The sequence below is a fragment of the Triticum urartu genome, chromosome 6A (assembly GCF_056163025.1).
Source record: "Triticum urartu cultivar PI428250 chromosome 6A, HENAU_Tu73, whole genome shotgun sequence".
NCBI lineage: Eukaryota > Viridiplantae > Streptophyta > Magnoliopsida > Poales > Poaceae > Triticum > Triticum urartu.
In genome coordinates this window covers 169,337,279-169,352,236 of record NC_141878.1, presented here as the reverse complement: position 1 = coordinate 169,352,236, position 14,958 = coordinate 169,337,279, and the positions used below count along the sequence as shown (strand labels likewise).

At 45.7% G+C, this 14,958-nt stretch overlaps 1 protein-coding gene across 1 annotated transcript; it reads right to left on the bottom strand.

Annotated features, from left to right (window-relative positions):
- Positions 1 to 11,277: 11,277 nt before the first annotated feature.
- On the bottom strand, positions 11,278 to 12,264 carry LOC147964606 (uncharacterized). Its single transcript, XM_087530056.1, has 2 exons — positions 12,161 to 12,264; positions 11,278 to 11,929 (listed from the first exon to the last, which is right to left on the bottom strand). The coding sequence occupies exons 1-2, from the start codon at positions 12,262 to 12,264 to the stop codon at positions 11,278 to 11,280; spliced, it is 756 nt and encodes a 251-aa protein (XP_087386182.1).
- Between the last annotated feature and the right edge of the window lie 2,694 nt (positions 12,265 to 14,958).

Sequence of the window (14,958 nt, the reverse complement as noted above, 5' to 3'; positions counted from 1 at the left end):
ATTTTTGGCAAAGGTTATATACCAAACCAAAATTTTGGAACATTTTTAAGGGATTATTTGGTCTCTAAATTTAAAACAATATTCTATTTGAATTTGAAAATATATTCAAATATATATGGGATATGTTTTAAAATGCTCTGTGATAATTTATGTGCCTCTGGAAAAGTCCATGAGGCAACATAAAAACACTCAGAGGATGTTCTGGCATTGTTTGAACTTTGTTTGAATTCAAAACAGTGGCAAAGGATTAAATAGAAGAAAACAGCAGGAAAATAAAATAGAACAGAAACGTACCTGGCGGCCTGCTACTGTAGTCGGCCCAGCTTCTGAGCAGCCCACCCGAGCCCACCTTGCCAGTCATCTTCCTCGGCGTGCCAGAAGGACAGAGCGCGTGTGGCCGCGGCACGCCGGCACGCGCGTGCCACCTGCTACTTGCTACCGCTTCCCCGACGTCGCCCTGGAGATGCCACGCAACCCCTCTGGCTCTCTCTCACTCTCCCCGTGCCCCTCCTCCCCTCTGTCTCTTTCTCACGCGCACGGCCGAACGCCACCGTCGCCGCCGCTCGCCGTTCCTACGGCCACCGACCACTCCTCGCCCTGCCGCTGAGCTCATGAGCTCTGCCTCGACCCCGTCTCCCTCCCCACCGAACCACGCCCCTCCGGAAGGCCTGCAACGTCGTCATCACCGCTGTCTTCAACCTCAGTTGCCGCCGTTCTTCGTCGTCGATCCGTCGCCGTCAAGTCGCCCCCGAGCCCGACGACCAGCTCCTGCGACTCCCAGTGAGCACCTGCTCCAAATCCCTCTCCTTCCCGCATCGATTTCAATCTCTAACTATCCCCGCCACCGAGCCCAAGAACTCACACCGCCGGCCATCGCGCCTCCGCGGACACAACTGCCGCCGCTCGCGTCCGAGCCCATCAGCACGCTCAGCACACTCCCAAAAGCTGAGCACACCCACTAGATCCTCCTCCCATACGCTGTAGCGCCGAACCAGACTGCTCCCGTGCTTCGGCCGCCGCCAAACCTCGACGTCGGCATAGTTACCGGCCACACCAGCTCCAACCAGTGGCACCACTAGATGCGGCGCACTCCCAGGAGTCGAGCAATCCTAGCCGCGCGTTGAACCATCACCGAACGGCGATTTCGGAAGATCTCCGCTGTGGTTTGTGTCGCCGGCGGTTAAACGCCGGCAGGTTGGACCCCTTTGACCGGTGGGGTTTGACCCCATCTGACCAGGGGTTTGAACCCTCTCTCTCATTGACATGCGGGCCCCGCCTGGCTAACTAAATTAGTTAGTGATAATCCTATTTAGGTTAGTTAGGTTAGCCGCTGACATGTGGGCCCTGGGCCCTGTTAATTAGCTAAGTGTTAAATTAACTTAACTTTAAACCCGCAGTCACTGACGTGTGGGTCCAGAGACTAATTAGCCTAGATTAACTGCTAGTTAGTGCTAATTAACTCTGTCAATTGACTTGGTCACTGACCAATGGGTCCCACTGGTCAGGTTTGACCTGGACCGTGTCTGTTAACCAGATGATGTCAGCATGATGCAAGGCTGACACAGTAAATGCTTTTTTGTATTTTAAATAGATCTAAATGATTTATTTATTTTCAAAAAATCCCCTAAACATCCAAAAATCATAGAAATTCAACCGTAACTCCAAATGAAATAATTATATATGAAAAATTATCAAAAAAATATGAAAAATTTGTTTATGGCATTCTCATGCATGTTTGAACAACTTACAACCACTGTATATGACAATTTGAATCAATGGTATTTGAAATGCCTCATATGGAGTTTGAATTTGAACCTAGTGTTCAAACCAACTCCAGTTAACTTGTTGCTAGTTGCATTAGTCCAATCAACAGCATATTGCCATGTCACATTCATGCATCATATTGTTGCATTGCATTGATTGTGTCCTTCTCTGTTTGCCGGTAACCGTCCACTCTCAGTCGACGATGTTTCCGACGACGTGATCGATGACACCAATGAAGAACTATATTATCTTCAGAAGTGCCACGCAAGAAAAACCACCTTGTTCATTCTGATACAATCCCACTCTCTCGCTCCTGCTCTCTTTTACTGCAATAGACAACAACGATTCATCTGTTACATGCTGCGTTAGTTGACCCCCTTTCCTCTGCATGACCTGTCATTGCCATAGTAAATAGATGAAACCCACTAGCATGAGTAGGAGTTGTTTGAGCCCTGATGTGCCTACTCATTCATGCTTGTTTGTCATGCCTGCTATTGCTTAGAGTTGTGTTAGGTCTGATTCATCGGGGATGAATTGGAAAGTGGTGAACATGTCCTAATGTGTGTGAGCTAAGTGTGTTGAACACGATTTGGTAAAGGTATCGATGAGAGGCCATGTAGGAGTACATGGTGGGTTGTTTCATTGAACCGTCCTTAAGCACCGAGATCTGTATATGTGATTTAAGAACCAGCTACTACCATGCATTGGGCCCGAAACCAATGGACACTCTCGGCTTCTTAACCACCCTAGTTCTCTGTCCAGGAGTTGCAACTAGTTTCTGGTGTTTATAGGATATGTGTTGGCAGCCATGCATAGCGCTGACCCTAGGGGTGGGCTATGATGCGGTAGATACACCATGGACGGGCATGCCGGGCGCCCGTTTGGTGTCTCAGAACCCTGTACACATCGTTCGGGGCCGTATGTGGAAACCTCGGCCGGACTCCCTGCAGATGGAACCTGGATAGGCGATAAACCTGGACTAGAGACTTGAGTGTTTAGGTAGGCCGTGGCCGACACCCATGTTGGGCTTCCGCTTGAAGGTTGCCGAGTATGTAGAAGTACACCCCTGCAGGGTTAACATCATCTATTCGAATAGCCGCGTCCGCTGTAAAGGACTGCTTGGTTGCCTATACAGTTCATAGACAAGTGAAAGTGGATACTCTAAAATGCGCTAGATAAGCGTGAGTGCTATGGATGGCGTTCTCGTAGGGAGACGGGTGCGGACCCATAGTGGTGTAGTGATATGGTGAATATGTGGACTCATGTGTGCCACCTAAAAAGAGTTGCTTGCAATCGTAGTTCAGGTTAGCCACTGAGTCAAAGCTAGCTTGCTGCAGTTAAACTCCACCACCCCCCTTGTTGATACCGATGCATATGTAGTTAGTTCTGATGTAAGTCTTGATGAGTACATTTGTACTCATGTTTGCTTAAATTATGTTTTGCAGAGAGACATCAGTCTCGCTAGTAGTTCCGTGTGGGCTTCGACGTTTAGCTTGCTACCTCAGCTACGATCTTGTGCCCTTGGCAGGATCTGGTAGATAGTCAGGCTTCTTAGCCTTTTTCATTTGTAGATGTCTGTACTCAGACATGTTAAGCTTCCGCATGTGCTTTGATTTGTATGCTATGATTGTTGGGTCATGAGACCCATGTTTGTAATTTCTCGCTCCTCGGAGCCTAATGAATAAATACTTGAGTCGTATAGTTATATTGTGATGCCATGTTGTATTTACACGTATCGAGCATATTGTGTGTATGATTGAAATGCTTGGTATGTTTGGGATCCGACAATCTAGTTGTTTATCCTTGGCAGCCTGTCTTATGGGGAAATGTAGTCTAGTGCTTCCATGAGCCATAGTAGTCTGCTACAGGCCGATTCACCGGAGTCCTGCTAGCCCAGCACTACTGCTGAGGACACTTGACTGGCCGGCATGTGTTTCAGTTTGTTCCTATGTATCTCCCTTCGGGGAAATGTCACGCGGTGACATCCGGAGTCCTGCCTAGCCTGCTACTGCCCGGGTTCCCCGGAGTCCTATTAGTCCAGTGCTACATCCCGGATTCACACGCTGTTGACCGACATGCTCAATGTGATTCATGTATGCCTGTCCCCATAGGTCTGTGCCGCTTTGGGTCCATGACTAGCCATGTCGGCCCGAGTTCTCTGTCATATGGATGCTAGACACACTATCATATACGTGAGCCAAAAGGCGCAAACGGTCCCGGGCCATGGTAAGGCGACACCCGTGGGAATACCGTGCGTGAGGCCGCAAAGTGATATGAGGTGTTATCGGCTAGATCGATGTGACTTGGAATCGGGGTCCTGACATCTTTGGTATCAGAGCCTGACTGCCTGTAGGATTACCAAGCCAACTGGTCGAAGGCGAGTCTAGAAATACTTTAGTTATGTAAGGGAATTGATTGTGGAAGGGAACGTAAGGCTCTTTTTACTCCTTTACCTTATGCCCTTCTGCTCTGAGTCAACCTCTTCTTTTCTACGGGGGCTAAGAACTAGGCTTCTCTTCTATCTCTCAGGATGACGTGTTACTAAACCGTAGTTGCCTAGGATTGTTGGGTTCAAGCCTCAATTCAGTTCCTACTACTTCCACATGTTCATAGCTGGCCTCAGAATCTTGAGTTTGTGATGTTGAGTGGCTATGCCACCATTTTTGCAGGTTGTCTCAAATTTTTTGAGCAATTACACCCATTATGCTGTCCGAGTCATCCTAGGTTTCTAAATAGTCTGATGCACATGCAAATCTTTCCTCCATGTTCCCGTTGTAGTCTTGGGCCAGATTAAGCACACTAATCGGTGTGTTGAGGTACTCCGTTGCCTTGATGTGTATGTTGGCGTTTGTATTATGACCCTAGGTGTCCTCGAGATTTTAGCAATGCTTCTGTATCCCCAGTGTGATGATTCTGGCCATCATTCTCGAAAGCATCCCGTGATGCCATGTAGTATTAGGTATTCTATTCATGGCTTCTTGAACCCGAGATTCACCCTACTTACCTCATGTTGATAGTGTTGCTAGTTCCTTTAGGATATTAGTAACCTTTGTGATAGTCCTCGAGGTCCGTGGTATTTCCTTCTTCCAAATACCATGAACTGCTTATGGCATAAGTTCTTTGAACCAAAAGATCACAACAAGAGTGCTCTTGAGTAGTTCTCCATTCTACATTGTGAATCTGCCAGTCCTACCTTTCTGCATGGATTATCTGGAAGAAAAATGTTGAGCTTCACTCGACATACTAATCTTTGCATCAACAACTCTCAAAAACATATGTTCCTTTGGGTTGTCCCTCTTTAGATGTATCATGATCCCCGTCTATCAATTTGTAGTCAGGAGTAGTCGTGCACTCATGTTATCGATGCCTATTACTCTTGTGGTTCGTCAAGCCATTCTATTCCAGAATGACTAGGAGAAACAAACTCCAGTACCTCATTCACATCTAGAATTGGGTCAAAGCAGTTGTATTCCGTAGATCAAATGCCAATCCAGCTTTTGCTCTGTTCTACCTTGGAGTATTACCCCCTTTATGTCAGGATTGTCATGAGAATTGCACCATCTCTCATGAATTATTGATGCAGTGATACTTCTTGCCATCATTTTTCATTCCTTGGTTCCGTGTTGTTGCAACCGGAATACCGACAAGTGAACCGTGATGTGTGAAATCAATACTCTGAGCAACTCGTTGCTTTGTAGTAAATGGACAATATTCCCATTCTTAGAGTGTTGATTGTTAAATCATCATTCTAGGATTGATCGTGCTACCTTGTCCTTATTTCCGGTGCACTCTTCGATCAATGAGTTAGGATTATTCAATCCCTTGCTTATTTGTTCATATCGTCTTGCTCTGAAAAGCAAGATTGTTCTCGAGCTTAGTAACATATCGGTGGTTCATGATGTTCTGAATATCTTCTCGGAAGTATTACCAGGTTGTCACCTGACCGCTATGTTGAGTTCGTGATCATGTTGGTTTCCCCCCAAACCACCCATTCTCCAAGATTCTGTGTTGGATACCCTGAACTAGTCAGTTGAGCTAAACAACAACTTGCAGAGTTCCAAGATGAAAGCTTTTCCCACTTAGTTCATTTTGGAAGGGATATCCTTGTGTTGTGTGTGTGTTGAAGAAAGATGATATCTTCATTGATTGATCCTCGTGATCAGTTCTTGAATCTATCATCTTGTCCAACCTTGATTTGAGTATGGGCTATCCTCAAATCAAATCAGAACCAACGATATTCGTAATGTTGTCTTACCCATGGTTGACTCCTCGAGCATACACCATTACAGCTTTTGGTCTGACCAATACTATCACATTGTTCACATAATGGTGGAAGTCCAGTGATATGGAAATTCCGATGAGTTGCTATTGAGCCCATCAGCAGCATTTTGTCTCCTCCATGATTTGTGTTGAACATTCAGCTAGTGTTGGAAACTTGTGTAAGCATTTTCTTCATACCCCGTTCATGAAGTATATGTTTGGATGAAAGAAGTGACTTCCCTTGATTCACGTGCATTTGATGTAAGTTGCCGCCGTGAATTCGAGAATGTTTGTTTTGCTTCCTCCGGAATCATCCCAAGTCAGTTGCGCATGTGCGAAGTATTCTATAGTCTGATAGACTGATCATCTTCATTCCATATGTATCCCCTAGCACACCAAGCCACTGATTGAATTGTTCAAGGAAAGGGAGTTCCTTTTTAAGAGCATGCCTTATGCAAGGACTTCAATATCCTCGATTATGGTTCCCCACCTGAACTCGGTAGTGTTTTATTATAAGACTGCCACGTGGACACGCTTGTCTAGGACAGTGCGTTCACAGGTATGTAGCAAAACCTGCTCATGTTATGGAGCTTGCTATCGTAGTTCATCTCCCGAGAGTCTCGCAACGTTATCTCGTCGATTTGTGTCGCAACTCTTCTTTTCAGACACGTGAGTCTGAAGTATCCTGTTTCTAACCAGATCTGAATCTCAAGCAGATATGATGGTTGGAACACTCCCGACATTAGCATTTTGTTCCCATCTTGCACCGCCATTGTGCCAATTCCAATGGGTTGCCCTCTCAGTGACTGTTGTTTAGGATCATCTTCAAAAGTGGTCCTACCATGGGTCCCATCCATTTCTGATGATAAGCAAAATCATCCATCGCGTTGTCTTCCAGAAGGTAGTTCACATCATCCATTCTAGTCCGGGTATGCCATCCCTTCATACTCCTCCAAGCGATTGCTGTGATTTGCCTTAGGCTGGTATAAAGAGTTTCAATGATCTCGGAGTCAAAAGTAATTCTTTTTGCCACTTAAGGGAATATTTCTGCGAGTCAGCTTCCTTAAGATGTCTCGTTGTGGTATCATGGCAACCCAACTCCTCGCTACGTTGACACGGTTCACCACCCTCCTAGCTGTGGGAATTCCGCTACTTACTTAAACCTTGTCATATGCTCATTTCCATCATTCTTGATGTGTGTATCGTGTCTCATCTCGACAGATGTCGCTATGTCTCGTTCTGTGAGTTGATCATCGGTTGCTCGATCTTCAAGAAGATTGATTCTTTGACAGTTTCTTTTCTTCCCCTCATCGTGTTGGATGGAGTTCTCAGAGCAAGACATCGAGACAAAGATGGTGATCGTGTCAACGTTCCTATGAAGTGCAACTTGGATTGTGAAGACCGTGTTAGTTTGTGCCCCTCTGTCTTCTTACTTCACGTCTTGAATCTCAGGACAAGATTCTTGTTTAGTGGGGGTGACTTGTCACAGCCCTAGAATTGTTTGCAGATAGTTGCATCAGTGAGCATCACGAATCCTGTTATTTTCAACAAACTTGAAATGAGGAAATTGAAAGCCTCAGAAATCATCTTAAAAGAAGGGCAAGAACCCTTCAAATTGCATTTAGTGATTCCAAATTGCCTTAAAAAGTAGTGTTGAGAACTTTTGGCAAAGGTTATATACCAAACCAAAATTTTGGAACATTTTTAAGGGATTATTTGGTCTCTGCATTTAAAACAGTATTCTATTTCAATTTGAAAATATATTCAAATATATATGCGATATGTTTTCAAATGCTCTGTGATAATTTATGTGCTTCTAGAAAAGTCCATGAGGCAACATAAAAATACTCAGAGGATGTTCTGGCATTGTTTGAATTTTGTTTGAATTCAAAACAATGGCAAAGGATTAAATAAAACAAAACAGAAGGAAAATAAAACAGAACAAAATCGTACCTGGCGGCCTGCTACTGTAGTCGGCCCAGCTTCTGAGCAGCCCACCCGAGCCCACCTTGCCAGTCATCTTCCTCGGCACGCCAGAAGGACAGAGCGTGTGTGGCCGCGGCACGCCGGCACGCGCGTCACCTCCTGCTTGTTGCCGCTACCCCGACGTCGCCCTGGAGATGCCACGCAACCCCTCCGGCTCTCTCACTCTCCCCGTGTTCCTCCTCCCCTCTGTCTCTCTCTCACGCGCACGACCGGATGCCACAGTCGCCGCCGCTCGCCGTTCCTGCGGCCACCGGCCACTCCTTGCTCTGCCGCTGAGCTAAGGAGCTCCGCCTCGACCCCCTCTCCCTCCCCACCGAACCACGCCCCTCCGGAAGGCATGCAACGTCGTCAGCACCGCTGTCTTCAACCTCGGTTGCCGCATTCTTCGTCGTCGATCCGTCGCCATCAAGTCACCGCCGAGCCCGACGACCAGCTCCTGCGACTCCCAGTGAGCACATGCTCCAAATCCTTCTCCTTCCCGCATCGATTTCAAGTTCTAAGTAGCCCCGTCACCGAGCCCGAGAACTCATCACCGCCGGCCATGGCGCCGCCGCGGACACAACTGCCGCCGCTCGCGTCCGAGCCCATCAGCACGCTCAGCGCACTCCCAGAAGCCGAGCACACCCACCAGATCCTCCTCCCGTACGCTGTAGCGCCGAACCCGACTGCTCCCGTGCTTCGGCCGCCGCCAAACCTCGACGCCGGCATAGATCTCGGCCACACTAGCTCCAACCAGTGGCACCACTAGATGCGGCGCACTCCCAGGAGTCGAGCAACCCTAGCCGCGCGTTGAACCACCGCCAGACGGCGATTTCCGATGATCTCCGCCGCGGTTTGTGTCGCCGGCGGCTAAACGCCGGCAGGTTGGACTCCTTTGACCGGCGGGGTTTGACCCCGTCTGACCAGGGGTTTGAACCCTCTCTCTCACTGACATGCAGGCCCCGCGTGGCTAACTAAATTTTTATTTTAATACGTACTGCAAGGCAACAGCCTCACAGCTCTTTATTGAAAACAACAAAGAACAAAGTCCTATTACAAGTCCATACAAGAATAGAAAAAGAGGAAGACAGAAATACTTACAAAGTTACAACCCAATCAGGGCAAAGAAAACACTACCTAGGGAAGGCTAGAGATCCAAGTTAGAAGGCTATCCTTGTATTTACATTTTATCCTATGAGAAAGAAGGGTTATGTCATGGATGAAGTTATGCCTCCAAGCTCTGAAAGAAGGTGTCTCATTCCTGAAAACCTTGCCATTCCTCAAGATCCAAATGTTCCAAGCTGCTGTAAAGACCACTTCAGTGAAGAAAGAATGCCCAAAATCCTTCCTAGCCTTTACTGCCATGTTGTAAGTTGTCATCCCAGGCTGCGTGTCCCAGATAATCTGCAGGTAATTCCAGACTCTAATGCTAAAATTACAAGAGAAGAACAGATGTGCACGATCTTCATGGATCAGATATGGACATAGGACACAAGTATGGTCTTCCACATGCCAATGCCTTTTGAGTAGCATGTCTCTGGTGTTTAAACGATCCCTTAGCAGTAACCAACCAAACATTTTGATTTTCAATGTACATGAAGATTTCCAAATCCATTGGAAGATTGGATCAACAACAATATGCTGATTCTCATACACATAAAAGGATTTCGGTCTGAAACAACCCTTATGAAAAGGCCAAATCCATACATCATGAGTTGCAGAGCAAGAATAATCATGAGTCAGCTGTTGAAGACATTCCAGCGCAGCAAAGGCTTGTGTAGATATGGGCAAATGCAGATTTGACAAAAACTCCTGGGAAAGCACATCAGACACTGAAAGTTGCTCATCAATAACAAAGGAGAAGAGCCTAGGAAATTTTTCCCTGAGCCTGAAACCCTTAAGCCATATGTCAGACCAAAAGAGAATGGACCTGCCATCACCCAACTCTGGAGTAGCCATCTGACAATATTTGTCAACCAATTTAAACACATCACGCCACCAAAAGGATCCACAGAGCGTGGTAATATGAGGGACAGAGTTGGCATAGTATGGATTCCAAATAAGGCCAACCCAGGGGATGTCATGATGATTATAAAATTTGTGCAAGAACTTCATAAGCAAGGCCTCATTCTGCACCCTGAGATTAAGCACACCAAGACCCCCTTTGTTTTTTGGTAAGCATACCAAGTCCCAAGCGGCCAGAGATTGTCTCGGAGTATCAGAGTTTCCTCTCCGTAAACATTGTCTCTGAATTCTTTCAATTTGCTTCAAAATACCAGTTGGGATGACTAGTGTGCACAGGAAGTATATAGGCATTGATGTTAGGATAGAGTGGAGCAACTGCAACCTGCTACCTTGATTTAGAAAACATGAAGTGGCAGACAATCTCCTTTCGATCCTATGCACTAGGGGCATGAGGTCTTGGATTGAGGGCCTTGTAGTCCCCATGGGTAGACCCAAGTAAGTAAAAGGCATGGATCCTATGGTACAGCCAAGAATTGAGGCCAACCTATTAGCTTCATCTGATGAAAAGTTCATAGGCACCATAAGGGATTTTGTAAAATTTACAGATAATCCTGTTGCCGTAGCAAAAACATCAAGCATGTCTTTAAGAGCAAGCACTTGGTGATCAATAGCAGGCAGCACAATTAGTGTATCATCAGCGTACTGAACAATGGGGTAATACTGACTGTTGGAAGGGATTGGCAAAGTCAGAATTCCTTTACTGCACATGTCATTGACAACAGACTGAAGCAGGTCAGTGGCAAGGACAAAAAGAAGAGGTGACATTGGGTCTCCTTGCCTAACTCCTCTTTTACATTTAAAATTATTGCCAGGAACACCATTAAGAAGCACAGAAGAAGAGCCAGAAGACAAAATAGTTTGCATCCAGGAGATCCATTTTTCATTGAAACCCTTGTATCTTAAGATACTAAGAATGGCATCATGCTCAATAGTGTCAAAGGCTTTAGTAAAATCCAATTTCAGCAGCACTATTGGTCTCTTTGGAGCATTACACTGGTGAATATACTCAAAGCACCAAGCTAGACAATCCTGAATAGACCTGGATTTAATAAACCCATATTGGTTTTTATGAATACAGGAAAGGATGACCTTCTGCAACCTGTTTGCCAAAAGTTTAGTGAGGAATTTCAAACAGGTATTTGTCAAAGATATTGGCCTGTAATCATTCAAACCCTCCGGTGAAATCTTTTTTGGGATCAAGGTTATGAGAGAACTGTTGATACACTCCAAATCAAGGTTCCCCTCAAACAACTCTTTGACCAATTAATGAAAGTCATCTTTAATTATGTGCCAACACTTCTTAAGAAAAAGACCAGTGAAACCATCTGGCCCAGGTGCTCTGTCAAGAGGCATTTCCTTAATAACACAATCAATTTCCTGCTCAGAAAAGGGCTTGGTCAAATCATCTAGTCCCTGAACCTTCTTAATTATATTTGGCATATCAAAACCCATTTGTGTATTATTTGTGCATCCCATCCTCTGCTTGAACTCCTGCAGAAATAATCCAGCAATTGATGCATGATCAGAGATCACTTGTCCATCATCAGAAGTTATACTAGAAATAGAGTTATTCCTGTATCTCTCTGTGGCCATGGCATGGAAAAATTTGGTGTTTTCCTCTCCCACTTTAATGTTCCTAATGGTACATCTCTGCTTCCAGTAGATAAATTGCAACCTTAGAGTTTCCTCCAAGTGTAACTTTACAATTTTCCTGAAATTCTCCTCAGGCCCAGACAAAGGCCTTAACTCCTCAAGACCATCCAAACAAAGAATTACTTTATTGCAGTTGGAAATTAGAGCCTTGACGGCAGAAAGGCTAATGTGCCAGTGTTTGAGTGCCTGCCTGAGAGCTTTGAACTTTGCAGATATTATAGCAGCAGAAGATTTCTTATGAACTGGTCTATTCCAAGATTCACTGACACAATCAAGAAAACCAGGCAGATTAGTCCAGTAATTTTCAAATCTAAATACTTTGGCCTTGGGAATATTAGTTTTGATTTGCACTACACAAGGCACATGATCTGAAGTGGTTCTAGCCAGAGGAAGGACCATAGTGTTAGGAAAAGAACATGTCCATGAAGGGGTTGTAAAAAACCAATCGATCTGTTGAAGCAAAGGAACAGTTTGCATATTTGTCCAGGTGTACCTTCTGCCCTTGATAGGTAATTCAATTAAGCCCAGATGCCCAATAACCTCATTAAAGATGAACATGTCATTAATATCACCACCTGGTTTATTCCTGTTTTCCATTGATCGCATGAAATTGAAATCCCCAGTAGCAGCCAGTTAGCATCATCAGGGATAGTTATATCATGCAACCAATTAATAAAATTATCTCTAGCTGGATTTTGACAGGGTCCATAAACTGAAACTAGAGTCCAGGTTTGGGAGTTATGAACAGACATGAACTCCACTATAATACCAAAGCTATTGGACTCAATTAGCTTCCCAGAAAACAGAGCAGTATTCCATACGACTAACAACCCACCCGAGGCTCTAGCCGAAGGCACATGGATAAACTGATCAAAATGTCATGGACAACATTTACGGATGAAACGCTGATCAATGACCTCACATTTTGTTTCTTGGAGGCAAACAACGGAACAAGCACTCTCATCCATTTTCTGACGAACTGCACGCTTTCTGTCATCTGAATTCAGACCTCGCACATTCCAACAGAGAACTTTCCAATCTCTAACATCATTGTGATTCATTACAGACCATAATAAAGTAGCAACAAAAGACTGTCACATAATGACAGTGCCAGTTCAGCCAAGGGATAGCATAAAAGTTCAAACAAATCCTAAAAGATAAGTGCAGATAAATGGTTTTCACAAGGGTTAACCATAAACCCCACCAAATGAAATGATCAGCTATCATCATCAAAGCTAGGAGGAGCAGAATACTTGCAAGAAGAAGCCTCAAGCTTCTCCTTAGTGAGCTTCTCCGGCCCAATGCCGAGGCGAAGGCCAACCTGCTGCAGCACATTGATTGGCGTGGGCAGCGGCACAGTGGGTTGATCTGCATTGTGAGGAGGAACCCGCGGTAGTTCACCATCCATAGTAACCTTGCGCTTCTTCTGGGGTTTAGCTGCAGGTTTCTTCATAGGGGACTTGGCTGGAGTAGAATGCCTGAAGCCATCACGTAAGGCTGAGAGCCTGGCACTGCGCCTAACCGCAGACTCAACAATCACAGACTTTGATTTGCGAGCACGAGCTGGACGCTGACTTGGGGCTGTAGAGAAATTAAATGTATACATCTCAACCGTGGACAACACTGGGTCAACCATGGCACAATCCTCAGCAACATTGTCAAAACAAAGTGCACGAGCAACAGGAGGCTTCCTTGGAATATTTACCATCCGATGAGCAGGTGAAGGATGAAAAACCAGCTTGTTCTTCAGAGCAGAGTAAGAAAAAGATAACTCCCAAGAGCGCTTAGACAGTAGAACTGGTTTGAAAGGACTGAAGAATTGTAACCCTCGAGGAATGTGCATTGTGTCAAAAACTGGCATCATACGCTGAAAAGATCTTGTCCATTGCATTACCGGAGGAAGCTCTGGTCTGAAAACTGTCAGAACTTGACCAACAACAACGTGAGGCTGGATCAGTGGAGGCACATAAGCTGCCACAACACCTTGCTGATTATTGACAGATCCCTCAGTAGAATCAACAGGCCCCGAGTTCTCTAAAACCATTGACTCTTGAGAAGCAGGTAGTGCTTCATCATCATGAATCTCCTCAATAATGACATTGTCATGTTGGTTATGAGGCTGTGGCTCATCATGATGAGCATGAGGGTCCTCATTCCAACCCAGCTCTGGAAACTCAGGCATGACAAAGTTAACATTGGCAAAGTGCATGTTCCCAGGCAACGGATGAGGGTTTCCATTGAAAGGCATCGGATCTTCATGAGCTGGCATAATGTCAGCAAATTCTGCAGAGAGCACATAGATAGGAGCTGTCCAAGATAGACGCGTAGCTCCAAAGTCTGCATACTCACGATAAACAACATCCCTAGGTACTTGCTGAGGGCTTGGGAAAGAAACATAAACAAGAGTCCTGACAAGCCGCGGATCATCTTGATGCCAGATATGAAAACGACCAAAGGTGCTAACTGCCTCAGAAATATGCTGTGTTGTGCGGTAGTCCAAAGGAACACCTAACATCATGATCCAGCCCCTACGAAAACCCTGAATAGCTCTGTGATTGATGCCTTGATCATGAGGAACAAACCGAACAAAGTGGCCATTGCCAAGATCATAAGGAGGATGATTTATAATGGCATGCCTAGATGCAGGAGATTGGAACTCAAACAAACCAACACCCTCAATCCATTGTTGGTCACTAAGAACGTCACGGTGAAGCTGAGTCATCACAAAGTCACTAACCAGTTGCCTGAAGTGATGGATCTGTCCGGGTGGCGGCGGAGGCTCAACAAAGCCAATCGCAAACTGCTCATGGCGACGGTCCGACGCAATGGCTGGAGAGTAGAAAGTCCGAGGCATGCGGGTTGGCCCTCCATCGATGAACTCGAACCCTGGTGGAAGGAATTCAAGAGGATCCAGTGGAAAGTTTGCCATGACCTGCTTTGGTGGAGGTGGAGCAGGTTGGTGGTGCACGGGAAGTGGTGAAGACGTGATGTGACTCGTCTACGTCGGCGCGTGGGTCGTCTCTATACCCGAGGAGTCCCTAGGCGATGGAGTAGTAGGCTGACTCGTGGCGGGTATGGGAGCCAACAGTGGAGATTTTTCTGGAATTTGCTTCGTGTGTTTAACTCTCCAAACATAACCATTATCCTGGGCCCAATTAATACAATCCCGACGACGATGACCATAACGTGAGCAAGCCAGGCAAACAGGACAGGAGACTGACATGTGGCCCCGCTGGTGACAGTTGGAACAGGTTAGAACTCGGTCTACCATGTCATTGACCATCTCATCAA